This window comes from Fusarium poae, chromosome 2, assembly GCF_019609905.1.
Source record: "Fusarium poae strain DAOMC 252244 chromosome 2, whole genome shotgun sequence".
Lineage (NCBI taxonomy): Eukaryota > Fungi > Ascomycota > Sordariomycetes > Hypocreales > Nectriaceae > Fusarium > Fusarium poae.
In genome coordinates this window covers 7,920,735-7,946,861 of record NC_058400.1, presented here as the reverse complement: position 1 = coordinate 7,946,861, position 26,127 = coordinate 7,920,735, and the positions used below count along the sequence as shown (strand labels likewise).

Genomic DNA, 26,127 nt, shown 5'->3' with positions numbered 1-26,127 from the left:
GATTAGCCGCTACTGTAGCACATACTGAGCAGTGATTGCATAGCTGCATTTTGTGGAGATCGCACCAGGCAAGCTTCATCATCATCTTGCATGGCTCGCCCTGATCTAAATCTTTGTCGACCACGAAACTCTCTGGAACTCATATTATTTCTTTCTTCCAGGTTTTTCCTCACGTGCACAACTTCTTCCAATTTGTGAAGCTGTGCGCCAAGTCATATGCCTGCGTCTGCTTGACAAACCTCTCCCTCAGATTCAGCAGAATCACCAAGACCCAACGCAATCACAGTTCATACAGCAGCTCCTGGTTTTTACTTTCTTTCTTTTTGCTTTATGCATTTTGAAATTGAAGGAAAAACCTAAGTCTAATTACCTAGTTTCTTTTTAAGGAAGCTGCACAGACGGAATGCCACTACTCATTCCCTAGTCGATCCTCTTACAAGACAACCGACCCTGGGCAGTTGCAACCGCAAGAGCCTTTATGTCTAAGCCCACCATGGTCCCTCATCTTCATGAACCTCCAGCAGAGAGCCCTGCCCCTCCAGGTCTTGAGAACCATCTGCGCAACCTCATTATTTCCAATGGCACGCCATCACAGAGCCCACGGCCCAATACTTCCTCGCAGCATATCCCAGTCTCTCAGAATGGCCTAGATAACGGCAGTGCTCAGATGGGAGCGTCTGAAGGTGCTTCTCATTCGTCCAAACCAGGACGTAAACGAATGAATCAAGCACAAAGACGTCAGATGAGCTCGCAACTTTCAATTTCTATTGACCCTCGAGCTCAACAACAGCCCCAAACCAGAAATTACCACAGCCCAACGTCTCATTATTCAAGGCCCTCCCAGTCTTATCAGCGACATGGGCATGCTGACAGCCAGTCTAGGGGTACTTACAATGAGAACCGTCAGGGTGGCCCACAGCCGCATCGCTCATGGAACGGTCCTCAGCAACACAGACCTCGTGGACATGATCACTATCAGCCTCCCAACCATGGCCGCCAAGATCCCCTGCTCGCTCAGCAAAATCGAGTTGCTGGTCATCTATACAACGCCAGGCGTGCTGTTCAATTTCATCCTGAAGAGGTTGCCGCCCAGGCCGCTCTACTCGACCAACTGTGTTTTGAGGTCGTAATCAGTTCCGAGATCGAGAGGTCGGAAATTGCAGAGAAGGAAGACTTCCGTTGCCGTATCGAAGCCATCAGCCGAGAGGTAATCGCTGCCCACGAGAAGGAAGAAAGGCCTGAGGCCGAATTCCATCCTTTCTCAGTTGAACTGAAATGTTTTGGAAGTCTGTCTTCCGGGTTTGCGACAAAAGCCTCTGACATGGATCTTGGACTACTTTCCCCTATGTCAGCCACTCAGCCCGACTCTCCAGGCTCTCCTATCCCGCGTCTATTGGAAAAGGCTTTATTGGAGGCTGGTCTGGGCGCGAGACTTCTCACTCGCACTAGAGTACCAATCATTAAGCTGTGCGAGTCTCCACCAGAGAAGCTCCGACAAGGTCTTCTTGAAGAACGATTTCGATGGGAGAATGGACTGGACGAAGTTCATGAGGGTCATGACGATGATGAAAACGACCAACACACAGCACCTCATGATCAAGACAACAGTCGAGGCCAAACCAGAGAGACTCCAAACCAAGAATCAACCGCCCCTGAGTCTATCTCCCCAGATGCTGGCCATGAGGAACCTCAGGTGATTGAGCTTAAACAAGGGCCAAAGAATTCCATATCCTCATACTATGGCTTAGCCAAGCGAGTTCTCCGTCGGGCGGGTGGTCACGATGTGACGATTTCGAACTACCGTTCGTTCGTGGATAAAGACTGGGTCTTATTGAACAGGGTCAGTGAGGCTTTCATTGCAGGTCTTTCAGATGCACGTCTCCAAGATCGCCTGAGCAGATACCCGTCTCTCCAATTCTCGAATGACACTAACCCGCCCATCGAACGCTCCCTGCTTGGCGTATATACCCAGGTTGAGGGTGAGCAAATCCGGATGTCGTGGGAGGAAAGCGGTGTAGAAGAGCGAAGCCAACCCTCACGTTTCCTCACTGAACAATCATTGCAAATTTTGGAAGACGCCCAATGCAAAGAGAACTTTGGTATTGACCCAATCTCCCACACCAAGGAGCTTCAACTGGCCCTCGATAAATTTAGAAAGGCCCCCTCTGTGCAGTTTGTGATTCTGGAGCAGGGTCAGCATGAGACACCAGTGTCTTACTACACAAGAGCTTTGTACATTTTCAACGGCCTGAATCCTGCTAACCAGGAAGTCTCGTCAAAGTGGACACAGATACTGATCAGCCAGTATGTGTCTGGAATTCATCAAGAGGATACACGAAAGACATTAGAAAGCTTCATAGCCACATGTCCCAAAACTCCTACCCTCAGAGGCGTTGGCCTTCTCCACAAGAGCATACATCTAGCATGGGAGTTTGAACGAGCGCTCGACAAAGAATTGTACGACGACACTGTGGTTCAAGACATACAAGATTATGTTGCATTGCTCCGATCACCTTTGCAGCAGGCCGACAGTTTTGACTTTGGTGACGAATTCTCGATTCCCCTTACACCAAGTACGTTGGACCTTGCAGCGAGGGTCCGCCAGTTGCCCGATCCACATAAGATGGCCCCTAATCAGCCGCGCGATCGTTACAAAGATCACTTGGAGTTCCCTAAGACTGGCGCAGGTGTTCAATGCGACATCAACTTTTCGGCACACTTGGCTCTCCATAATACTGCTCTTCTACGTTGTTATTCTCACACCGACCCCCGTGTCCGACCAATGGTCTTATTCGTGAAGCACTGGGCAAAGATACGAGGCATCAACTCAGGTTACCGCGGCACACTAAGCAGCTATGGCTACGTTTTAATGGTTCTTCACTACCTAGTCAATGTCGCCGACCCCTTTGTCAGCCCCAACCTGCAGTTGTTTAACCCGCCTCTTCCTCCAGGACTTTCGCCTGTTGAGTTTGAGAGCATGACAAGCTGTCGGGGCCGCAACGTTCAGTTTTGGCGCAACGAAGAAGACATCATCCGTCTCGCTCGCGCAAATCAGCTCACTAGGAACAATGACACCATCGGGCATCTCCTACGAGGCTTCTTCGAATACTATGCCCACAGCAGCATGCTAAGTACTTCCACTGGGAGAGGATTTGATTGGGGTAGAGATGTTCTCAGCCTGCGTACACCTGGTGGCTTGCAGACAAAGCAAGATAAAGGTTGGACGGGCGCCAAGACAGTCATTGAAGCCCAAAACGTAGGAGCTCATCCTCCTCCTCAGTCCGAGCAAACAGCTTCGACGAAATCGGATGACAAGGAGCCCGCTGGAAAGGAGACAGCAACACAACCCAAGCAAGCTAATGGAGCAGTCAAGAATACCGAATTCAAAGAAGTTCGCCACCGTTATCTCTTCGCTATCGAAGATCCCTTCGAGCTAGATCATAACGTTGCTCGAACTGTCACCCACAACGGGATTGTTTCGATCCGGGACGAGTTCCGTCGAGCATGGAGGATTATCAAGTCTGCGGGCAATGGCAGCCCGCAGGAGAGTTTGCTTCGGGATATAAATGATGTTCAAGAAGACGTTAGTCCGTTGTCCCTGCTTTTGGACGACATCCATGGGCTTGGTCAAAATGGAAACAAATGATTGTATGAGTATCTTTGACATGATGTATGTACGATAATACGGGTGGGTCAGGTTTGGTGGCGGCGCAATGAGACATGGCTGTGTGGTTTAGATAACATTTAAGTTAGCCGCAATTCATGGATCTGGTGGGATCAGTTACTACAATCATACGGTCGTCATGTTACGGACATCGCACAGGATCAGCGGTGGTGTATTCAATCTCTTGGTAGAATTTAGTATCATAATACACATCATCAACTAATCATGAGACAAAAGATCAAACATATTCCTCGTTCCAGACTTTGTGACTCTTGCTTTCGTTTTGGGCGAGTTCTCTTTGATTATTTTTCCCTTTTTATTTTTCATTGTCCTTTTAGGCTTTTCGCCCACATCGACACTGGGCAACGGTATAGCTTTGGCAATTGTTTCGTAGATTCGTGTCTCGCTGCTGTTTTGTAACAGTTCAAGCGTACTGTTGATATCAGGGCATTCCGCTAGAGGTGGCAGTGACGATAGCATATTCCACAACTCAGGCAAGACCTTTTTGGGTTGTCCAAGCGATAAAACTTGTTTCAAAAGCCGGAATGAGTAATAGGCTGCTTGTAGGTGCGCCGTGAAATGAATGGTATCCCAAGAAACCCGTTTGAGCAGCGACTTCTGTGAGTTCGTCTCTATTGTTTGCAGCGTGTGTGACTGTTTCCCCTCTTCGTGGCAATATCGGATATCCTGGGCCAAGTAAAGTACATGCCATGTCAGATTTGTATCACCCCGAGTCCGTAGTCTGATCGTGGCCATTAGCCTCGTAAGTCTCTCTGCAAATGTTCTTGCCTCGCATTCGGATAACATAAGAGCTTGTCGTCCTTTTTGCACTGTGGTGTTGACACGACGATACTCTTGCACGGCTGAAGATGGTCCGGGGATAAGCCAACGAGCGATTGTGTATGCCAATTGCCGGATCGGTGTGCTCTGCTCCCAGGCACTTCCTCTCTGTGTGTTTTCCAAGAGGATTGGAAGGAAGATCTTAGGCTCGGCGACTTCTTTCATCTGATCGTCTTTTTGTGCCAGTTGTAGCACCATCTCGGATATCCTCGGGTCCAGATTGTCAATCGGTATCGGGGTCCCATGGGCAGAGATAGGTATGGGAGCAACGACATGGTCTAGATACTCACGACAGAACTCAGTATATCCCTTTTCATCAGCAACTGGCTTTATGCAATCCTGTAAGAGTTGCGGCAGAGTCGAATGCGGAGAGGACTTTCGCTCATATGCAAATCGACAAATTTCTGCCGAGGAAGCAAGCTTGAGTTTCTCAGATATATGTGCAGGATTAAACTTTGCGCATGCGAGATGAGAATCCTCATCCAGATAAATGTCTCGGAGGAAAACAACGCTTCCTTTTCCCAACTCATGAGCGATCAGGTCCGAATCGGAGGTCAAGACTGTGCCACCCGACTGTGAGAGATGTTGTGCACAGTATGCATCAGCCTCCCCTGGGACAAGATGCACAAGTCTTGCATAGTGTGGTGATAGTCTCAAAGCATCGATTATAGCAGGGACATGAAAACTAGGTGGTATCGTTGGTTTTCCCGCTGGGGGTCTTGCAGTAGAGAAGAGAGTTGGGGAACTATCATCAGCGGGTGAGAAATACGCTGGGAAGTAGCCGCTGGTTTCAGTAGAATGAGTTCTCTTTAACTGATCCAGGCTTTTGACCATTCTATGCATACGGACTGGTTCTTTGTCTGGTGGGAGATATCCATCGAAATACATGGCCTCGCTAGTCTGGGGTGTTAGTGGAAATCGACTGGTTCAACAGAGACAACATACACTTTGACACCACGTTCGATGAGCGCGTCCAACCACGCTATGATGGTCTCACCAAGAACTCTGTACGACGGCTGAGGAATTCCATGCCTATTGCAAATGTAAAGAACATGATAAGCTAGTGCAGGACCATCAATGACCACACTTTCATTGTCGAGAACTCCATGAACAACATAGGGCTCCAGGGTAGATATAAGACGCGGAATCCCCATGTTGATGAAAGGATTTGGTTTTAGTCTTTTCTTTCCTCAAGTTACCACATCTCCACTAGACTGTGCGCTTCGACGGGGTTTTTGATCTAAGAGTATGGTCGCTGAAGTTACTCAACATTGAGCCTGTCGATGATTGGCGTCACAAGATGTCACCTTGCGCAAAGTAACTGCGACGCACTCATAGTAAGGATTTCGGTGCCCGAAATGTTGGAGATTGCGACTGACTGACGCACTTCCGGGATGCCCCGCTTGGCTAATGAGTGCGGGGAGAACGCACAGTAATAGCACTGTGATGCGATTACGGAGGAGCTATAATATGGTGGACAAAGCCTCTTTAACCTCACTAGAAAAGGGCCCCGGCTGGTTGCCAGCTACAGTGCAGTCAATGTTAACTTCACACAGTCTGCTGTACGGAAGCGACGAAAAAAAAAAAGCTCCTGCCAGAGTGGATCGCGCAAGCTTTAAAAAGTTTCCTTTCACTTCATCCTTCTTTCTTCTGTTTTCTTCATCCACATCCACACCTCACCCTTTACACTTCGGTTAATGGGCTGGTAAAGATGCGCAACACTTTGATCTTCGCCGGCAATTCATGCCCAGTCCTCACAGGTCAAATCTGTGAGAACCTGGGTATGCATCCTGCCAGCGCTGAGCTTACGCAGTTTTCCAATGTGAGCTTCCCTTGCCCTCGTGGCCATGGTTATTCAACATGACCCGACCTTTCTTTGGCAAACGGCCACGACACTCTCGATGGACAGACTCCAATGTCTGGCAGTCAGTCAACTGCGTGCCTTGAGCTAACCGGTTACTAAGGGCGAAACGAGCGTCAGAATTCTGACAAGTGTCCGAGAGAAGGATGTCTTCGTTGTCCAGTCCGGCAGCCCCAGCATCAATGACTCCATCATGGAGCTTCTCATCATGATATCAGCCTGCAAAGGCGGCTCTGCTAACAAAGTCACTGGTTCGTGGTTCTCTTCCCCTGTTTGAGACCTCAATCGGCTTACTTTTATGCTTACACAGCCGTCCTGCCGTATTTCCCTTACAGTCGACAATCGAAGAAGAAGTCGCATAGAGGTGCGATCACTGCTCGTATGCTCGCAAACTTGTTGGGTGTTGCTGGCGTTAAACACATCATCACTGTCGACCTTCATGCGTCTCAGATGCAGGGCTTTTTCAAATGCCCCGTCGACAATCTACATGCAGAGCCTATCCTCGCTAAATGGATCCGCCACAACGTGTCTAACTGGCGCGAAGCGGTCGTGGTTTCCAAGAATGCTGGAGGAACCAAGCGTGTGACATCGCTTGCAGATGCTCTGAAGCTCAACTTCGGTATCGTCACTACAGATAGGAAGCGTGTGAGCAACATGACGGCCAGCATGATCATGAGACATTTTGATCATAACGTCGAGCGCCAACCGACGCCTTTGGAGTCAAACCGCCCCATCCCCTATCGTGGACCCCCGCAGCACGAGCGCGCGGTCGAGCCGGACGTCACTCCTAAGAGGGAGACCCCCCCTCCGCGCAATAGAATTGTGACGAATTCGCAGGGCTCCCCTACACGAGTTGACAGTTCCGCCCGTGTGCCCGACTCCAACATTACCCAGCCTGTGGATTCAAACGCTACACCACCTGCGGGATCACCCGATGATTCGGTCAACGGCGAGACAGACTACGATGATCATAAGGCGTCTGAGGTCACACAAGGTCGTTTGGTCCAGGGCCGTATCGTTGAGGATGACTATCCTTCTCCTGATCGATCGGTTATCGACGGCAGTGTCGAAGACGACCCAATGACGATGTCTCATGCATCTTCGTTTTTTGTTCCTGAGCCCCAGTCTCTTGGAGGATCCGGTGATGCTGTGGCAAGTTCTGATGAGGAAGATAATGCTTTCGAGGATCCTGGCGCTGAGCACCTCATTACCCTGGTTGGAAATGTTAAGAACCGTACCGTCTTCATCGTGGATGACATGATTGACAAGGCGGGATCCTGGATCGCTGCAGCCGAGACTGTAGTGAAGAAGGGAGGAGCCAAGAAGGTTTACTGCATGGCCACTCATGGAGTATTCGGCGGTGACAGTTTGGAACAACTTCAAGCGTGCGAGTGCATTGACCAAATTGTTGTCACCAACAGCTTTCCCATCGACAAGGACAGAGCTCGCAGCATCAGCAAGCTTGTCGTTCTCGATCTTTCCTTCTTGCTCGCTGAAGCCATTCGACGTAACCACTACGGTGAGGCGCTTTCGCCTCTCTTCCAACATTACGGTGATTAGGTACGGTTGCATTGCCGCCCGTTTGGTCTTGACCAATCACCTGTTGCTACACAAATTTACTTAGCCAGCTCGGATGGCTTTGTGCTGATAAACACCGTCAAGGCTGTTTTTATGATTACTATTTATTTTAGCGAGGCGTCTGGGGAAAGGAACCTTTGGTATCCTGTACTGGGCTATGCATGCCCTCCGATTTTGGAACATTGGAGCAAAAGCAGAGTAGGTGATGAATTATGATGATGGTTCCCTGTCTTTCTGGTTCAGCTTCACTGCAGTGTGATGTGACGTGTCATATGCCTGCCAGCCTTGACTTGAGGTATGGCAAAATGTAACCCAGCGGTGCCGTCACTTGTTGACGGCAGGAGCCCGATTCATCCCAGAATGGGTTCTTAACGGAACGTTGGTATATCAAATTATTCGGTCTTAGAAGGCCTGTGACTCAAGATCAGTATTGGTCTGCTGTCTCTTCGGGGGCAGATGAGTTATGGGCAAGAGAAATTTTCGAACATTCCGTAATGCATTCCTTTGAGGATTCATTGTCAGTCATTGATTATAGCTGCTAGTCACGCGTTAGATCGCGTTTAATCCAAAATCATTTCACCTGCACACAACTCAAAAAGTAGCATGATACATGTTTGTTTGTTTGTTGGTCTCTACTCTAAGTAATCTATGCCCCCTTTCGATGCATGGAACCGGCACCAGCCTATTATTCAAAGTTAGTTGGACCACTTAACTGTCGAGCTTGAAGCTTACCTGATGACTGGGGAAAACTAGTGTATCAGCAATAACAACATTCTCTCGGCGGGTCGCGGTAAACACGACGACCTCGGCAATGTCCTCGGGTGTGAGAGGTTCGCACCCGCTGCTTGTGATTAGTTTACTGCGTTTGAGTAGTTTCTACTCATGAGGACCACTTACGCATATACTGCATCGGCCTTTGCCTTGTCGCCATAGAATCGTACCACAGAGAACTCCTGTATATATGTGAGTTACGCATGTAAGTTACGGGGCCGAGCTCAGCTTACAGTCTCAACTTGGCCGGGGTCAATCTCAATAACACGAACGCGGCTGGCAATGAGCTCCTTTCGCAAGCTCTCAGTGAAGCTACGGACAGCAGCCTTAGTAGCGCAGTAGATACCGCCACCAGGGTAGGGCTCTCGACCAGCGATGGAGCCTACGTTGATGATATCTCCGTGACCACCGTCAGGCCGGGCCAGGAAGATAGGGAGGATGGCCTGGGTCATGTTGATGAGACCAGTGACATTTGTCTGGAACATGATATTCATATCCTCCTCAGCGATTTCCGGAGCCCGAGCCACACCCTTGACAAGGCCACTTTTCATTCAATCAGCTATTGTATCATATCGTATCTGCAAATAAACTACTTACGCATTGTTGACAAGAACATCAATGTTCCTCCACTCTTTAGGCAGGTTGTTTACGATGCTCTTCACTTCAGCAGAGTTGCTGACATCAAGTTTGAATGGAAGAACCTGAACGCCATCACCGACCTCGCTCTTGATCTGCTCGGCTAGCTCTTTGAGGGTGTCAACACGGCGCGCAGTGAGAATGAGACGTAGGTCATTCTTGGGCGCAGTTCGGGCAAACTCGAGAGCAGTGGAACGGCCGATGCCGGAGGAGGCACCGGTGACAAGGATAGTCTTGCCGGTGAGACGTTTAGCAGCAGCTGAAGCCATTGTGCGATGTGTGAGGAGGGGACGGATGATTGGAAGGAGTGAGTGTGACTTTGTAAGAGAGACGTTGAGTGTCTTGAATGCGGTAGTGAAGAGCCGGCGGGTATTCATTTGTTGACTAAGACTGAGAGCAAGGTGGAGAAAGGTAAGGAAGATGAGGATGGTGTGATCGGATATGATAAGAGAGTTTTGGACGGAATAAGGAGGAATGGCCAAGACTAGTATAGGTAGGTAACCGATGAGGGTCTTGTGAAGATGAAGTTATTTACAAGTCTTGTCTTTGTCCCTGATATATCACAGCGGGACACTTTTATTATCGTGATAAGAAATTCAAGAAGAGAATCCAGATAAAACTCGATAGTCAATTACCTACGATAGGTAATTCGTGATAAAACGGAATTACAGCATCTACTAGACCTGTTCAGTTAATGTTATCGAACAACCTGAGCGGCCTTTTCTTACCCCGCGATTCGACCCATCGACTTACTCCAGTAAATTGGAGTCGAGAGGAGGACCTGCGTCTGAGTTCTGACCTATCAGGAGCTCAAACAGTTGCCTTATCCCGGCCAAAGTGATGAAAGAAGCACATATTTGGAGACCGAGGGTTTGGGTTGTAGTAAGGAATCTCGGCTTTGAGCTTGAATGCCGTAGCCATCCGTTTACGGCCCTGAACTTATAACAGAATCGATATGATAGTACTCTTTGCTACCTATAAAGACATTATGACATGCCCATGTTACAATATTTCCAGATCGATTGTCAATCAACCATTAAGCCTGTGCTGTGTTAGAGTATTGTGATATTTCTTCTATCATTTATGAATGAGGCATCATATATAGGTAAATATATGCTTAGCAAAGAGCCCATTCAAGGTGCTAGTTGACGACAATTAATATCCATCGTTATGTCGTCTTGTACGAACAGCTCATGGAAAGATTTCGAAGTTTGAAGGACCCCCTGTTAATTCACTAATAACCCCACTACAAGGGCCATCGTCCGTGGTAACAGCCAAGCCTGCCCGGGCCTAACAGACGGGCTGCACCGATTTACATTCACGGGATGCATCCAAAGTAAAGTGTCGTCATTTTCTTTTGACATCCCCCTTTGTTATCCTCCCCTTAGTCATTTACTCTGCCACGCCAAAAGCCACGACTAAGAAATTCTTGGCTGTTTATTTAAAGGAACCCCGAACCTTGATATCCCCCAGGAGTGCATGCATACAGGCAGGCGTGCCCAACTTTAGTTATCATGGGCGAGCTTGCAGACTACCTCATCCACAACGACCCAAGCTTCAGCAGGTAATAAAGCCTTGCACTCGATCTATATTGATGTTTGCTGACTTGTCTATCAGGTCACGATTACCAGCCCGATACTCCGACTTTCGATCCCAACGTACCTTGAACCCAGATGGTTACCAAGCCAACATCTCTGCCTGGCGCCAGGCCTTATCAGATCTCGTCGCAAAGGGCATGATATCCCATCGCGGGTCGACTCCTGATCACTTCGTCCTCAAACTCGATGATTCGCTGCTTCGGTCACTGGAGCACAAAGAATTCGGGCAACCTCTCGCGCTTGGAACCGTAGTCCGCGAATCGACCGCTGGCAGGGACTTCATACCTCTCAACGACTTCGAGAAATCCCAACAAAGTATATATCAAAGCAGCTGGGCAGGCCTACCATGGAGTGTTATGAGCTGGACTTTGCGACAACTGGGCGTTATAGATCCTTCTAGAGGAGACGACAAACTGCCAACCGGCCAGTACGTCGTTATCAAGAATATGGAAACCGCTGCGAAGGAGTTGGGCGATCTGATGGCGGACAAAGTGTCGAGATTTGATCGCGTTTTCAGCAGGGCGCAGTTCCAAAAAGCGTTTTCTGCGGCTCTTGTTAAGAACCAGCGTTTAACAGATAGCGATCTGGATGTGCTGCTGAAATTCTTGTCGCGAGATAAGGAGGTTATTGACTATGACGGAAACACGATTAGGATCAAGGGCTCTGGGGAGCAGGGTGGCATCACAAAGGAAGATGCTGCGATTGCATCTCTCAAAGAGCTTACAGAAAACCTCAAACATCAAACCGACCTCCTTAACACGCGAATCGACGAACTCTCACAAACGGCCAAAGATGCCGTCACTCGCAAAAACCGCGTGGCAGCGCTCGCAGCTCTCAAGTCCAAGAAGATCGCAGAGGCGTCTTTGGCTACCCGATATTCAACCCTCAACCAACTGGAGGAAGTCGCCGCTAAGCTTGAACAGGCCGCTGATAACGTGCAGATGGTCAATGTTATGGAGGCTTCTTCCGGAGCACTGGCAAGTCTCAACAAGCAAGTTGGTGGCGCAGACCGCGTTGATGCGGTCATGGATCAGCTGCGCGAGCAGATGAGCTCAACAGATGAGGTCAGCGCCATTATGGCCGAGTCTACTGGCCAAGTCGTCGACGAGGATGTGCTCGACGACGAGCTCGAGGCTATGGAGGCACAGGAGCGCGAGCTGGAAGAAAAGAAGCAGAAGACCAAAGAAGCTGCAGCGGAGAAAGCGCGCGAGGAACGGGAAGCGGCCGAGACACAAAAGAAACTCGACGAGCTCCCATCTGTGCCCGCTGACCCCGAGGAAATCCGACAAAAGGAGCAGACACCCACTGCCGAGACTGGAATTGCGAACCTGGCAATATAGGGAATGCTAACGACACAGAATATCAAGAGGATGAGGGTCAGTGCTGACCCAACGGTTTATATGTGTACATGATCAATGTAGTAGGGTATTCGGGGCGTTATGTTTGAGCTTAAGATTGCACAAATTGGGTTATTCTTCGTTAGAATCTATACATTAAGGCATCTGTATTACTTCTGTTTCTTGCATCGCTGTATGGCATCTCAGTCCACGCATCATCTGTCTATTTACTCAAAATGGCCATCAATACGCTAGCTCAAGACTCATCAAAAGTGTGAAGTTTGGGTCAGCACCGACCTGTTTGTGTTTTCATACGTTCCTATCTATGTGTACACGACGATGCATTGCCATGTTCGACCTACTATCGGCTGGTTAGAAATATTGGCAGTCGTTCCGAAAGCTCATTGCAAATGCGAAACACCCTCACCCGTAAGTGAGAATGTTATTGGTGACCATCCCCTGGTGGTCTCCTTCTACTGTTGGGAAGTTCTCGCCCAATCTGCAGTTGGCTCAAAGCCAGTTCCTGCGCTTGGGAATGCGCGTTGGCAGTATTTTCCATCTCCGTTTCTCTGGCTGCTCTCTCGGCTTTTTCTTTTGCCTGGCGCCTCGTTTTTTGTGCATTTGCGATCAAGTCTTGGAAGGATGCGTCATGTTTGGCGGCCCATGCTGCGCCATCAAAATCTTTGTCTCTGATCATGGCCGCGTTTTGAATAGATTGCCCTGTAGTCGGGGCCCGTCCTCCCAGTGTCTTTTCCCAAATATCCAGATCACGCAGTAATTCCTGGCGCGTCCTAGGCCGTGTAGCGTCGCAGTTTGAATTCCATATTGTCATCCATTCTTTGTGTCGTCGCTCAAGAAGAGTGCGAGGGCCCTGGTTCGGAATGCCAAGATCGGCCATCTTCTTTCGCAATGCCTGGTCTCTGAACATAGCGTAATTGATCGTAGGAAGTCTGTCGGGCGCTTTTGTAGGTTTTCGTTGCTGGCTATATGTTGAGCTCGAAACACCAGACACAGTCCGCTGTGGTTTTGGCTTCGGCCCAGTGCATCTTTCTAAATGCGAAAAGACCTGCCAGTCCTTCATTCGATCTTGACAGACTGGACATGCAACCAGACCGTCGTCTGAGATTGGTTAGAAGCAACTCGCACACTTTGAAAGATCCGACACGCACCTGGTTCTGGCTCGTATTCATCATCATCATCGTCGTCGCCATCGCTATCTGCCACCTCGATAGTTTCTTCGTATTCGATTTGCTGCGTCTGACGGGTCGAAGACCGAGTGCTTTGTAATCGCGAGGACGACCGTAACCGTTTGCTATCTGGCGAATTACCGGAGTCGTGATTATCACTGGTGGCTTTTCGTTTTGATGTCGTGTTTTGAGAATTGCCTTTTCGCGCCAGCTCTAAAGTATCTGACCTTGCGCTAGCGAAGGCTTGTACAGCCTCTTCCAAGGACCAATTGCTTCGTAATTTGTTCTCTTGCTCTGTTGCACGACAAAGTGGACATTTGCCGTCATTTAACAGTGCTCTTCGGATACAGAGGGAACAAAATGTATGAGAACAGCTGGTGATCATAGGCGTTTTATAGAAGTCCTTGCATACTTGACATCGCAATGCGCTCTCGACAGCGGCAAGGGCACTGAGAGGCGTCGCAAGCCAGTCTGTCGAGTCGGGGACGTTGTGCGCAGACATGGATAAATCGTTGAGACTAAATAAAAAGATATAGTCTGCTGGCGTCTATAACAGAAATGACAACTAGAATTCTCTGGTATAGTACGGGTGTCGTTTTAGGATCCTGGACCCAGTAAATTAGTCGCGTTGAAGACGCGATGCCGAGAATGACGATGTCAGTGTGAAGAACCCGGTTCAAGGATGGCCCAACCAACGAAAGGGGTTGCTGGTATTCAATACAAGGGTATGTTGTGCTGTTAGCTCGCTGCACCTCTGTTCTATAGGCCGGCACGTGATCTCGCGTTCAAACGCGTTCGTTACCTGGCCTCTGGGTAGTCCCTATTAGAAAACTTGACGACAGAAAGCATAAAAGACGAAACTTATGTCAATTCGTAATATTATAACCGACTCTTGAGCCTTTTATTATCGAATTTTAAAGCGTGGAGTATACAGACGACATTTTTGACTTCACCACAGTTGACTCCGATACACCCCCAAAACATCACAAACAATATAAGATGGAGGAGTACAGAAAGTTTCTAGCAGACCGTCTGCTTAGCGAAGAACGACCGGTTAGTGATATTCTTCAACTTTTGCATTCCCAGTCCACTGACATAACATAGATCACATATCGGCTGTTGAGTCGAGCTCTGGATGTGCATGTCAACAGCGCAAAGGAGTAAGCTTGTCGCAAAATAGTTGTTTAACAATATCTGACAACTGCTAGAATGCTTTATGATTTCCACAAGTACCAGAATGCTCAAAAAGCCAATTCAGTCTATGCGACCTATCTGGTTTATGGTACTAAAATTGTGAACGAGCAATATGACAGTGATGTGGAAATGTCTAGCTCAATCCCCGATCAAGAGGAGACTCCAGTTTCCACCCTGACCCTGGCACGGGAAGAAGAGCTGAGAGGTGTGTAGCTTAACGAATATTTGCCAATCAAAGTGATGACTGACTCCTTCGATAGATATTCTGGCGGCATATCAAGAAGTGATTTCAATTCATGTTTACAGCCTTGCACTGCACCCGCAAAAAGATCACGCTCTCTTGGTAGATCTTGCGGCACAGCTCTCAGAGTATTCGACAGATGGAGACATCACTACTGCATCCAGGAAGTACGGAGTTATTAGCAACCCGAATGCCCAACGAAGAGAACGAAAGGTTCGTCCTCAGCAACCTGCATCAGCCCCATCAAAGTCTGTCAAGAAAGAGCCAGCTGCTCCAAAGCCAGCAACGGCTGCAAAACCCAAGCAGGAAGCGTCTGCCGCTGCGCCAGAGACAAAGCATACCAAGGCTGCTAAGCAAGAACCAGCAGCATCCTCAACCAAGACTGCGACACCTGCCCCAAGTGGGGGAAAGAAACCAGCAGCGGCTCTTAAGCGAGGCTCATCAGGTGGAATTATGCAGTCTTTTGCAAGAGCAGCTGCTAAACCTGCTAAACCTAAGCCTGCTCCCAAAAAGAAGGAAGAGGAGGAGGATGCCATGGTTCTGTCTGATGATGGAGAGGCAGATGACTCCGATATAGTCGCGACAAAGTCAAGCTCGAAGCCTGCCGCCGACCCAACGGAGATCAAGAAGAGGCGGCAGGAGCGAGAAGATGCATTGCGAAAGATGATGGACGATGAGGATGAGGATGAGGATGAAAAAGAAGAATCTGAGAAGGAGTCTGAACAAGCCGACGAAGAGATGGAAGAGGCGCCTGAGCCAGAGCCAGAATCCGAGGCGAAGGACGACGCGAAGGAACCCGCTGAAGTGGTTTCGGGTACTGGTAATGGACGCAGGAGGGGCAAGAGACGAGTTATGAAGAAGAAGCGAATCCTCGATGACCAGGGATACATGGGTAAGTTGCCACTATGGGCTTTACAGACGAAGATGCTAATTATTACAAGTCACGATTCAAGAACCAGGCTGGGAATCCTTCTCAGAGGATGAGGCTCCTCCACCGGCAAAGAAGACTGCCCCAACACCAGCCCCAGCAACATCCACGGGATCCAAAGCGAAGAAGCCTGCACCCAAAGGACAAGGAAATATCATGTCCTTCTTTTCGAAGAAGTAGAACAGCCATTTAACGTCCTGTTAAAGGAGCTAAATCGGCATTGCAAATAATGTTTAGTAGACCGGAAAATGTAATCACAATAAGATGAGTATTGTACATCTGGAGTATAGATTATACCGAATAATGTCGGGTCATGTTTGCTATATTCCCCCAAGTATGGCCTGACCTCAACTCTCTTGGCTGCCATACTCATCGACTAAAAAATACTGACGAGGTTGGAGAAACTGCTATCTCGTGACTACCAGCACCTAGGCCGGAAGATATTTTCGACTTATTTGTTGGCATCTATGATGTCGCTATCGGCTGTTGCACTGGCAGATGCTTTGTATTTGTCGGGGTTTTCTTTCATCCTCTGTAGCACGCCTGCTAACCTCTGAACGCCATCGGTCAGGTCCTCCTCAGGGACATATGCGAATGTCAGCCGAACTGCGTTATCCAGATTCACCGTCTTCTCATCCCCAGGCACTTGGAACATAGTCCCGTTACCAACCACCAAGTTCTCTTCCGCCATTGCAGCTTGTGAAACAATTTTGGCTGAGATGCCTTCTTCCAACGTGAGCCACACAAAGTAACCACCGTAAACAAGCCCCCCAGGGAGACCAGTATCTCGAATGCCAACACTCAGGGGTCCTAAGTGCTTATGAATAGCTTCCATCATGATGCGGTGACGGTGCTGAAGCTTGGGCCTTATAGTTGTGGTAAGTCGCTCCTGGAGAGCCCCAGTTTGCAATAGATCGGCCATCAGAGATGCACAGAACTGACTAGGTGAACCACCGGACTTGGTTGCACCTGTCTGTGCGAGTCCATAAGCAAACGCAGGCGTGCCTTCCAGCCAGCCAGTTCGCATTCCTGGCCCAACAAGTTTACTGAATGATCCGTTACTTACGGCATGGCCAAAACCTTGGGGATCATTGTCTGCCTGCCCCATGGCAAGATCGATGTCGCACAAACGAGGGAGTAGCATCTCAGGATGATCGTGGTCGTTTATACGCGCAGATACTTGGCCGGGATCGCTGTCAATACGCCACTGGAGAAAGTCATAAACATCGTCGCAGATAATGAGAGCGTCATATTTGCGAGCAAGTCGGACGAGCGCTTCTCGGCGGCGTAATGACATTGTCTTGCCGGAAGGATTTGAGCATGTGGGAACAGCGTAGATGATATGACGATAATGTTTACGGTCCTTCCCAGCGTCGCTCACAGGAGGCTATTCGTATGTTAGTACGAGTATCACACTGGAATTATTAGGAGCTTACCTTGGCTTCTGGGGCATTCTTCTCGAACGCGACAATTTTTGCCTCCAATGCCTCAATATCAACACCCTCTTCATCTTCAGGTGTAGCTCTCAGTCTTCCATCAAAGCCATTATCACGAAAGACCTGGAAGACGAGATGGTACGATGGTGAAATGCACCACACGGCTTGGGTTACATGAGGGTCGGTGAAGCTTTGTAGAATGCATGCAACATTCTGACTTGCGCCGCCTGAGATACAAATGCGATTGGGATCACGCTCGACACGGTAGTGCTCAGACAACCAGGTCGCCAATGCTTCACGCAGGGGCTGATATCCCGGGTCAGCGCCATACTGTAAGGCCGGGACGTAAACGGACGGGTCAGAAAGATTGCGCTGGGCAGCTGCTGAGATGAGATCAACAGGAAGAAGGCCCGGGTTTGGCCAACCGCGGATGAGGTTAATCTGATGTTTCCCTGATTGAGGATTAGAGGGAACCTCTGAAGCGTGAGTTGTTTTCGTCGTCATATTCGCTTTGTGGGAGTATGATGGCGATGTTAGTGGTGGTGTTGAGGGGCAGGCGTTACGATTACGACATAGAGGGGAAGCTGTCCTATAAGGAGACAAGATAAAAGTTTGGTATACTGAAGTGCTATAAAACTGTCTTCGTCGTTGTTTATTAACCACGTAATATTTATATTCGAAAATGCTTGCGATAAACCGAACAGACCGATGTCGGATCTGTTGAGAGATAGCCATGGAGTTGTAGTTAGTTCGGTTGTATGTTCGAGACGGCTAACTTATCTGATGGAAGGATGAAGGAGGGGTATAAACGGATAACTGTGGATCGATCTACGCTCTTTACATTGATGATTTCTCCAGTCACTTTTCTATCGACGAGGTGGGATCTTTTGATAATATAATTGTTTCTTGTGACTGGCGAATGAACCGTTACATGTAGTCTGGGGCTTCACGCGGCCGACTTTAAATGCCTATCTGATTTAGAACTAATATCCTTTTCGAATCCTGACTGTTCCAAACTCATCCTTTTAGTTTCAACAATCTCCTTTATCATTCAGATCTCATACGCCGTAGCACCCTCGCCAAAAATTAAATGTGGTTTCCTTTTCGCCAGATCAAGAATCGTAGAAGCAAATACACCGTTAGCCCATGCAAACCAGCCCCTAGTGTACTGGCTAATATGCTCCACATCTATACTCTCATGAACCAAGCCCAACTTTGCAGAGTTGAGGACAAGATCAATGCATTCCTTGATCTCTTCGTCGTTGTCCGAAGTTCTAGCTTGCACTAGAAGACTCATCGGCCAGGCATTGCGAAGTCCAATATGAGGTCCTGTAAGATGTTAGCCATCGCGAATAGTTTGGTAGAAATGAGTTGCCTTACCTCCAATACCCTTGAAGCCCTTTCCTTCGAGATAATATGGGTTCCCGCCCTTCTCCAACAGCATTTTTCTGGTGTTTTGATAAATTGGATCGCTGGCTTCGCAGAATCCCATAAGAGGAAGCGCCAGAAGTGAAGGATAGTTCGCATCGTCCATCAATATCGACGAACCGTAACCATCAACCTCATAAGCGAAGACATCTCCGTACTTCTTGTGCTTGATTACACCATGCTCCATAACACCTTCACGAAGCTTTGTGCTCCACGTCTCCAGTTTTTCAGATAGCGTTGTCTTGCCAGCTGCAGATAAAAGTTTGGATGCTCGCTTCAGCTCGACAGACATTTGTGCGTTGGCGGGTATGAAGAAGCCCAAGATGGTAGCATCATCGCTAGGCCTGAAAGCTGAGCGAACAAGCCCTGTACCCCAGTTCAAGGGGTTGCCGATACCCCTTAAGTTGAGCGTTTCGGTTCCCGTGTCAGTACGACGTGAGAATGTGTACTCATTGCGCTGAAATTCACCAGTTTTCGGATCAAATGTCGACTTGGATTGCTCAGTGAGTACATTTAGAAGCGTGTCAACAGCTCGTAGCCATCTCTTGTTCACGAAGTCTGTCGAGCCTGTATGGTCGTAGAAATCGTTGCCAAGAGCGAGAAAATGCGCCAGAGAGTCGAGTTCGTATTTGCACTCAAAGACAGCCCGAGGCTCGTATGCGGGGTGAACATTGTCATCTTGTCCATTAGACGAGACAGGAAGATCGCTGATAGGTGGTGGCTGGAAGGCGTTGCAGTATGGAGACTCAATCACATACTCAGCCTGGGTGTTAATGGCGCCGAGCAATAGTGTATGTATGGCAGGGTCCTTCTTAGCAAGTGGTTGGTAAGGCCGTAGCTGGTTTGTGGAATCGCGCAGCCATTCGGCGATAATGTCACCTGTAATGATGAACGATTGCGGTCCCTCCCAAGCTCCTTCATCGTGGAATCCTCCAAAGCTTCCCATGCGAAAGAAGCCAGTATCCGTCTTTCCTTTGGTGTGAAATTTGACGGTCGTATCTGTCGTCGAAGGGAATGCGTTTTCGAACAACCGTGCCAGGTCTGGATCTTTCATGCGCGACGTCACATCTTCAATGACCTTCTCGATCGCATCAGACTGAAACGTCCGACATTGCTTGCTCGGTCTTTGGAATGGGAGCGCTTTGGGACCTTCACTAAACGGTCGACTATGATGAATCGATATTAGCTAAAGCCACTCTGTTCTTGCGCAATTCAATCAACCTACTGAGGAAATGCAGCGTATCGTGTGTAATCGGGACATATGCGACGGTAGTCGGCAAGAGGTTGCTGTTCGTCGTCGGGGCTAGCGCTGGCCAGCGTTGCGCTCAGAGCGAGTAAGCTCGATGCCAGTAGACGGAGTGTCATGATGGGCCCGCGCTGATGTCGCCAGATGTGAATATGGACTGTGTGATCTGAGAAACACAGAACTTGTTCAGTTACAGTGGCGGTTAGGTGTGCATTGATGATTTTGGTAGGGCTTGAGTTGAGTTGCCAACAGCTGTCGCATTGCGGTTTCGCACTGATTACGTAGGGCGGGTTGACCTCCTAGCCTTCACCAGAGCTTGAGTTACAGAACGTGGGGCTTGTTAAAGTTGGGGTAACAATCAACATGCATTTCCGTCACAATGGACAACCTACCCACTAGTTACTGGGCACCTACTAAGGTATGATGCGAATAGACTTTTTAGGTATATGAATAGGGGTATCATTTAAAACTATATTTTCTTTCGCTTGCTTTGAGTTACTATAATTACCATCCCCATGTTCGGCTTGAAGCTGTAAACACTGGAGGTTTCCATTGAATCTTGGTCGGATCCACGGTTCGTTTCTTCTTCAGTTTGGTCTTTTCGCGTTGCTGGATCAACTTCTCGGGTATCACGATCTTGTGGTCACTCTTATGGTAGACCTGCATCCGCAATGCTTGCAGAGTGTGCTCAACATCCTGCGTTGTCATGGCCAGAGCGTTAGAAATCGCCTCAATTGTGACTTTCTCGTCACGTTCATTGTAGCCCACCAAGAATTCCAGAATGTTTTCTGACCAATATTGTCGATAACTCAGCAGACCCAAATCCGACAGTGGCTTTTCAGGAGAGCCTAGTTTTCCTTCGATTCGAGAAAGCTCGTATGAGAACTGGATCAAAAGTCGACCGTAACCTTTGCGCTGGTATTGAGGCATGGTCAGAATACAAGCAACGTTGTACCCGTCCGCACTCTCCTTCTCCTTGGAAAAATATCCCACCAAATGACATCCTTTTTCGGTTCGCGTCGTCATGACATAAAACAGGAAAGGGTCCACATCATAATACAGTGTCTTGTGGTCAAGAAACATCTTGGACAAAAGACAAAGGTTGCGACACCACGTTCGCTGTCGTCGGCCATCGATTTCGAAGAAAGATATGTCCTCATTTCGATAGAGCTCGTTTCCAGGTGGGTGCTGTAGTGTGCACTTCTTTCGGTGCCGCGTGAAAGCTTTTAAGTCCCCATAATAGCTCAGACAAAATTCGCAGATAAAGATAACATCTTCCTGGCTGAAAATCTCAGGATATGGCGAGAAATACCATGGATACAGATCAAAACGACCAAATTGTACCTTGGAGATATTTCGGATTCGTGAAACTTCGGTTGGATTTTGAGTCATGGAACCGGATGTGCGAAGCTTCTCAATCTCGACCTCGCGACTAAACTCTGCTGGCTCCCTTTTGGCTTCTGTTTCCCTTTCATCCACTTCCATTTCGTCACCCACAGGTGTTGCGCCGCCGTCAACGCTGGCGCGTGCCTGGCTATCACCATCGGGACCGATCGAGGCAGACTTTTGCCGATTTTGGTTCTCTACGAAATCTACATGGTTGTTAGCAGATATGCTTGAATAGAGAACAAATTGCGTACCAGTCCAAGGGTGTGGTGTATTGGCCTCCGATGTAGTGGATTGCTCTCGCTTGCCGGGCCTCTTTTGAGACTTTTTCGAAGGTTGTGTCTTTTTAGATTGCACAGTGGGCGCTTTCTTCAGCTTTGGGTCTTTGGGCTTGTCCTTCTCTGGGTTCGGCCATTCAACCTCCCGAGTAAAATCCAGCCTGATGACAGGTACCCATTCATCCAGTCGCTTATTGAAGTTATCAAAGTTGCAGTAAAATTGCTTGCCGCTCTTGGTAGTCTTGATGCTAAGAATTTCGGCACGTCGCGGCTGGCCCTCTTTCTCTACCCAGGCAATGCATCCAGTCTTGATCGTTTCGGGTGTCGCAAGGCTTTTCAGTCGCGGCTCACCAGAGCCAACAGTAGGCTCGCCTCCAGGTGTACCGCCAGCCATGATGGAAGTCGCCTGTGTCGTCGCGTATTGATGATTGTTGAGTTGTCGCGTAAGTGTCGCAAGTTGGAAAATGGGAGAAAGTATGATGGAGGGGCATGGCAGAAAGTGATTTAGAACTCTTATCAGCAAGGCGGTGAGAGTAAATTAGTCTTATCGGTAATTCGTTAGTTGCAAAATCCCGTTTGTCTCATCGTTGAAACTCTTTGCTTTGCGACTCTTGATCAGTACTAATACAAACACATGAAAAGTTGGCCGCAATTCTTCAGGCTGATATTTCTATTTTTAACAGAATGGCTGGGCTTTCTTCGAATTGGAAGAAGCTCCAAGCAAAGCTCAAGGAGGAATCTGCATCAAAGCCATCTCTAAAGCGCAAATCGGAGACCCCATCAACAAATCCACCAACGAAAAAGCCCAAGGTCTCAAAATCCTTGACAAATACACCAACAGTAGCAAAAGCGGCACCAAAAAGTGGGAAGAAGCAAATGGGTGGTGTTCACAGTTCAAAGATTGAGGAGACAGTGCCAGGCACCTCGACATCTCTTGCGCTATGGGCAGAAGACCATGATGTATCTGCAGAAGCTCTTGCCGAAGCGTACAATTTGGGTGCTAAAGACAACTCAATGATGCTTGCTGCCGAAAAAGATAAAATCAATCATGGACTCACACAGGGCATCGAGGTCGGAAAATACATCGCCATCGACTGCGAGATGGTTGGTGTCGGACCAGGTGGCCATGAATCAGCTCTCGCTCGCGTGAGCGTCGTCGACTTTCATGGCGTGCAAGTTTACGACTCTTACGTGAAACCCAAGGAGAAGGTCACAAATTGGAGAACAGCTGTCAGCGGAATTAGTCAAAAATCCATGAGATTTGCTAGGGATTTTGAGGAAGTACAAGCAGAGATTGACAAGCTTCTTCAAGGTCGAATTCTAATCGGCCATGACCTCAAGCATGATTTGGAAGCTCTCATTCTCAGCCACCCAGGAAAAGACATACGCGACACAGCCAAGTTCTCAGGATTCAAAAAATACGCGAACGGAAGAAAGCCATCATTGCGAGTCCTTGCCCAAAACTTATTAGGAGTTGAGATACAAGGCGGAGAGCATTCCAGTATTGAGGATGCGCGAGCGACTATGTTACTTTTTCGCAAACACAAGTCGGCTTTTGATGTGGACCACGCGAATCGGTATGCGCCAAAGACGGCGTCTGGAGGAGGTCAAAAGGGAAACAAGCCAAAGAAGAAGAAGAAATAATCGATCGGAATCATGATTTCGATTGGAACAGAAAAGGCAACTGACTATTTGCCGCGATTCTTGAGATACCCATAGTCTTGGAGCATGTATAAATACGAAAGTGCGGCCTTACTACTAATCTTATCAGCCGCTCTCGTCATTACTATCGCAGGCGGATTTGGTGGAAATGAGTATCAGATTTAGGCAAAAATTCAGCTCTAAACTGAAGCATTGTACATAGAAGAACAATGCATAATTATAAAGTGAAGACCTGCGTTCCTTTGACTTCTAGTTTTCACATGCATCTTTAAAGGTTCACTAGACGAATGGACGATCTGACCCTGCCGGGGTTAGTCTACTGAGCTAAGATAAGATAAGTCATCCGTTGCCGCAGACACTTAACGCGTCTAGTCGCGTTTCCCTTCTCATACCTAAACAACGAACAAAAACCATTCAACCATTATGTCACAACCAATTCTTTCATTGAAGCCCGACGAGAACAAGTCCAAGGCAGTGGCTAACATTCTGCCATGTCGTATACACCATGATGGCCCAATTGAACCAACATCAACATATTGGACCCCTGCTGCTACGGACGGTTTGTCTCTCCTGGAACGAAATTTGCAAACAAGGCCTTTCTAACAGCATAAATAGATGGAACCAAACTAGCATACTTCCGCGGAAGGAAACTTCAGGGAAAGGTCGTCAAGTTGCCAGAAGACTACCGTGGCATCGTCGTTGAGCGAGTTCCCCAACAAGATCCCAAAACAGCCGTTGAGGAGCATGTGGTGGATCTGGATGCCGAGGAAGAACAAATAGAAAACATGCAAATAACAGCCGAGTTTGATGAAATGGTCGTTTGGGGCCATGAGGCAGTAGCAGATGCCAGTGCCGACCCTTATGTTCGAAGTATGGAAGAGTGGCTTCAGGTAGCCGACAAGGTATGTATGCATCCAGACACTGGAGCGGATATTTGATAATAATACTACAAACAGATTCATTCTTACTCGCCCCCTGATGAGGCTGCGCCGAAATGAGGCAATCAACGACGACCGATACATTCATACACTTTGAGCCTAACAAGCTCAACATCGATACCCCCAATACCTATCACTGCCTGGCACCACTATGTTACTATGATGGAAATGCTTGGCTTTGGATTTCGAATGTCATATGAACTTTGCACCCGTCAAGGACATTGTAGGACATGCTGGAGAATTGGAACCGGACACACTCTGGACACACTGCCGGATATTGCATCTTGTATCAAATAACCACCAAAAGAATCTTTGGCAGAACATTCGTTGGTAGTCTTCACAAAATGATTACATATAATAATGCATCGCGTTGTTTAGGCATTCATCCTGGTGTATTGCATGGGAAGCCTGTTACGATATTCTTCTACTGACAATCAAGGAGCGGCAATGATGCAAAAGACAAAAGCTTGAATAACAACAACTTCTTATTGAACTTGTGTTATGAGTACCCAGATCTACTTCTCCTCCAGATCAGTCGTGGTGCCAATTTCACGAGTTGCATCAACATCGTGATGGAGAGATTTAAGCTTATTACCAAGACGTGTAAAGCAGTCTTCGCCCAGTGGTAGTCTCAAGATTTTGCCCTTGAGATGGCCTGCCTTTCCTTCCCCTGTAGCAACTTCGTAGATGATATCCACTCCCTTGTTAGGATCGCCGCGCTGTTTCCCTGAAGCGTTCGCAAACTTGGTAAGTGTTTCCGCTAGCAAGGTGCCTTCATACGCCTTCTCGACTGATACGTTGCTCTTGACGCTGGCGTCGAGGAAGTTGGTGCGGAACGCTCCAGGCTCGACTATCAGAACATTGATACCGAACTCCTTGACTTCTTTGGATAGACTCTCTGTTAAACCCTCGAGGGCAAACTTGCTAGCACTGTAGAGTCCGCAGCTTGGCTGAGCGTCTTGACCAGCGATACTGCTGAAGTTGATGATAGTTCCTGAACCACGGCTTCGCATGCCGGGAAGGGCAGCTTGGAGTGCGTAGAGGGGACCGAACAGATTGGTCTGGATCTGATGTTCGGCCTCGGCCTCTCTTATTTTTGTGTAAGTCGAAATCCGTATTTTATGTAAAAGATTAACTTACGTGAAGAGCTCAACAGCTCCTAAGCAAGAATATCCAGCGTTGTTGACTAGATAGTCAATTCTTCCGTAAATCTTCTCTGCATCCTGGATCTTCTCGGTGATGCTTGCTTTGGACTCGGTCATGTCGAGGGTGATGATCTTTCCGCCAGCTTTTTCGATTTGGCTGACAGCATCAGCTGATCTAGCAGTATCCCGTACTGTCGAAATGACTCTATGACCAGCCTTCAAAGCTCTCAAGCTGAGAAGTAGACCGAAGCCGTTGGAGCTTCCAGTAATGAGCCAGACTGGGGTTGTCATTTTGATCTTGGTAGTTTCGTTGTTGTTTAGCTTTGGCTGTGATTGTGATGTTGGTTGAGTGCTGTCAATTCTTGTGCACTAAATCGACGGGATGTTATTCGTCTTATAGTATCAGGCATCACGGACTTATGGGCTTCTAAATCCCGATAACTTCGTTCAATCGAGAGGTACTTATGATCAGCTCCACTAGTCAGGAATTAACGCCGATCTTCAATCGGATATAAACTAGCATCATCATGAAGCATCCAAATTTGGGGTTAGCTACATTTCGGAGTGTGGAGGTTGGATGAAAGGAGTTTCGGAGACAATTCTGCAGTTTTGCATGGCATGAATTTAGGTTTATAGAGAAACACATGTCTAGTAAAGTAGAGATGTAGTGCGATTGATGAGATTGAGCTGGTCATATACCTACTACTTATTGAACTGCGAGGTTTTGTTGTGCTTAACCAGAACAAATCATGACTAGTTATGACTTGGCTGAC

The 26,127-nt window shown here is 48.1% G+C and overlaps 13 protein-coding genes across 13 annotated transcripts; 6 read left to right on the top strand and 7 right to left on the bottom strand.

The window, feature by feature from the left end:
• Window positions 1-493: 493 nt before the first annotated feature.
• Window positions 494-3,646, top strand: FPOAC1_006720 (uncharacterized protein; the record flags this gene model as incomplete). Its single annotated transcript, XM_044851195.1, has 1 exon — window positions 494-3,646. The coding sequence occupies one exon, from the start codon at window positions 494-496 to the stop codon at window positions 3,644-3,646; it is 3,153 nt and encodes a 1,050-aa protein (XP_044709907.1).
• Window positions 3,647-4,388: 742 nt separating this feature from the next.
• FPOAC1_006719 (uncharacterized protein) lies at window positions 4,389-5,658 on the bottom strand (the record flags this gene model as incomplete). The annotated part of the gene is made up of 3 exons (XM_044851194.1): window positions 4,389-4,406; window positions 4,508-5,399; window positions 5,450-5,658. The coding sequence occupies 3 exons, from the start codon at window positions 5,656-5,658 to the stop codon at window positions 4,389-4,391; spliced, it is 1,119 nt and encodes a 372-aa protein (XP_044709906.1).
• Window positions 5,659-6,215: 557 nt separating this feature from the next.
• On the top strand, window positions 6,216-7,925 carry FPOAC1_006718 (uncharacterized protein; the record flags this gene model as incomplete). The annotated part of the gene is made up of 3 exons (XM_044851193.1): window positions 6,216-6,326; window positions 6,469-6,616; window positions 6,676-7,925. The coding sequence occupies 3 exons, from the start codon at window positions 6,216-6,218 to the stop codon at window positions 7,923-7,925; spliced, it is 1,509 nt and encodes a 502-aa protein (XP_044709905.1).
• Window positions 7,926-8,589: 664 nt separating this feature from the next.
• Window positions 8,590-9,619, bottom strand: FPOAC1_006717 (uncharacterized protein; the record flags this gene model as incomplete). The annotated part of the gene is made up of 5 exons (XM_044851192.1): window positions 8,590-8,625; window positions 8,676-8,784; window positions 8,841-8,896; window positions 8,948-9,257; window positions 9,312-9,619. The coding sequence occupies 5 exons, from the start codon at window positions 9,617-9,619 to the stop codon at window positions 8,590-8,592; spliced, it is 819 nt and encodes a 272-aa protein (XP_044709904.1).
• Window positions 9,620-10,864: 1,245 nt separating this feature from the next.
• On the top strand, window positions 10,865-12,288 carry FPOAC1_006716 (uncharacterized protein; the record flags this gene model as incomplete). Its single annotated transcript, XM_044851191.1, has 2 exons — window positions 10,865-10,914; window positions 10,968-12,288. The coding sequence occupies 2 exons, from the start codon at window positions 10,865-10,867 to the stop codon at window positions 12,286-12,288; spliced, it is 1,371 nt and encodes a 456-aa protein (XP_044709903.1).
• A 439-nt stretch (window positions 12,289-12,727) lies between these two features.
• Window positions 12,728-13,974, bottom strand: FPOAC1_006715 (uncharacterized protein; the record flags this gene model as incomplete). Its single annotated transcript, XM_044851190.1, has 3 exons — window positions 12,728-13,404; window positions 13,455-13,683; window positions 13,885-13,974. The coding sequence occupies 3 exons, from the start codon at window positions 13,972-13,974 to the stop codon at window positions 12,728-12,730; spliced, it is 996 nt and encodes a 331-aa protein (XP_044709902.1).
• Window positions 13,975-14,471: 497 nt separating this feature from the next.
• FPOAC1_006714 (uncharacterized protein) lies at window positions 14,472-16,015 on the top strand (the record flags this gene model as incomplete). Its single annotated transcript, XM_044851189.1, has 5 exons — window positions 14,472-14,525; window positions 14,577-14,632; window positions 14,681-14,871; window positions 14,927-15,799; window positions 15,849-16,015. 5 exons carry the CDS (start codon window positions 14,472-14,474, stop codon window positions 16,013-16,015), a joined length of 1,341 nt encoding a protein of 446 aa, XP_044709901.1.
• A 271-nt stretch (window positions 16,016-16,286) lies between these two features.
• FPOAC1_006713 (uncharacterized protein) lies at window positions 16,287-17,775 on the bottom strand (the record flags this gene model as incomplete). The annotated part of the gene is made up of 2 exons (XM_044851188.1): window positions 16,287-17,222; window positions 17,272-17,775. The coding sequence occupies 2 exons, from the start codon at window positions 17,773-17,775 to the stop codon at window positions 16,287-16,289; spliced, it is 1,440 nt and encodes a 479-aa protein (XP_044709900.1).
• Window positions 17,776-18,322: 547 nt separating this feature from the next.
• Window positions 18,323-20,064, bottom strand: FPOAC1_006712 (uncharacterized protein; the record flags this gene model as incomplete). Its single annotated transcript, XM_044851187.1, has 3 exons — window positions 18,323-18,600; window positions 18,652-19,865; window positions 19,925-20,064. The coding sequence occupies 3 exons, from the start codon at window positions 20,062-20,064 to the stop codon at window positions 18,323-18,325; spliced, it is 1,632 nt and encodes a 543-aa protein (XP_044709899.1).
• A 385-nt stretch (window positions 20,065-20,449) lies between these two features.
• On the bottom strand, window positions 20,450-22,003 carry ESA1 (Histone acetyltransferase; the record flags this gene model as incomplete). Its single annotated transcript, XM_044851186.1, has 2 exons — window positions 20,450-21,537; window positions 21,586-22,003. 2 exons carry the CDS (start codon window positions 22,001-22,003, stop codon window positions 20,450-20,452), a joined length of 1,506 nt encoding a protein of 501 aa, XP_044709898.1.
• A 290-nt stretch (window positions 22,004-22,293) lies between these two features.
• Window positions 22,294-23,253, top strand: REX4 (3'-5' exonuclease; the record flags this gene model as incomplete). Its single annotated transcript, XM_044851185.1, has 1 exon — window positions 22,294-23,253. One exon carries the CDS (start codon window positions 22,294-22,296, stop codon window positions 23,251-23,253), a length of 960 nt encoding a protein of 319 aa, XP_044709897.1.
• Window positions 23,254-23,694: 441 nt separating this feature from the next.
• Window positions 23,695-24,269, top strand: FPOAC1_006709 (uncharacterized protein; the record flags this gene model as incomplete). The annotated part of the gene is made up of 3 exons (XM_044851184.1): window positions 23,695-23,830; window positions 23,887-24,173; window positions 24,228-24,269. The coding sequence occupies 3 exons, from the start codon at window positions 23,695-23,697 to the stop codon at window positions 24,267-24,269; spliced, it is 465 nt and encodes a 154-aa protein (XP_044709896.1).
• Window positions 24,270-24,724: 455 nt separating this feature from the next.
• FPOAC1_006708 (uncharacterized protein) lies at window positions 24,725-25,645 on the bottom strand (the record flags this gene model as incomplete). Its single annotated transcript, XM_044851183.1, has 2 exons — window positions 24,725-25,298; window positions 25,350-25,645. 2 exons carry the CDS (start codon window positions 25,643-25,645, stop codon window positions 24,725-24,727), a joined length of 870 nt encoding a protein of 289 aa, XP_044709895.1.
• Window positions 25,646-26,127: the final 482 nt, after the last annotated feature.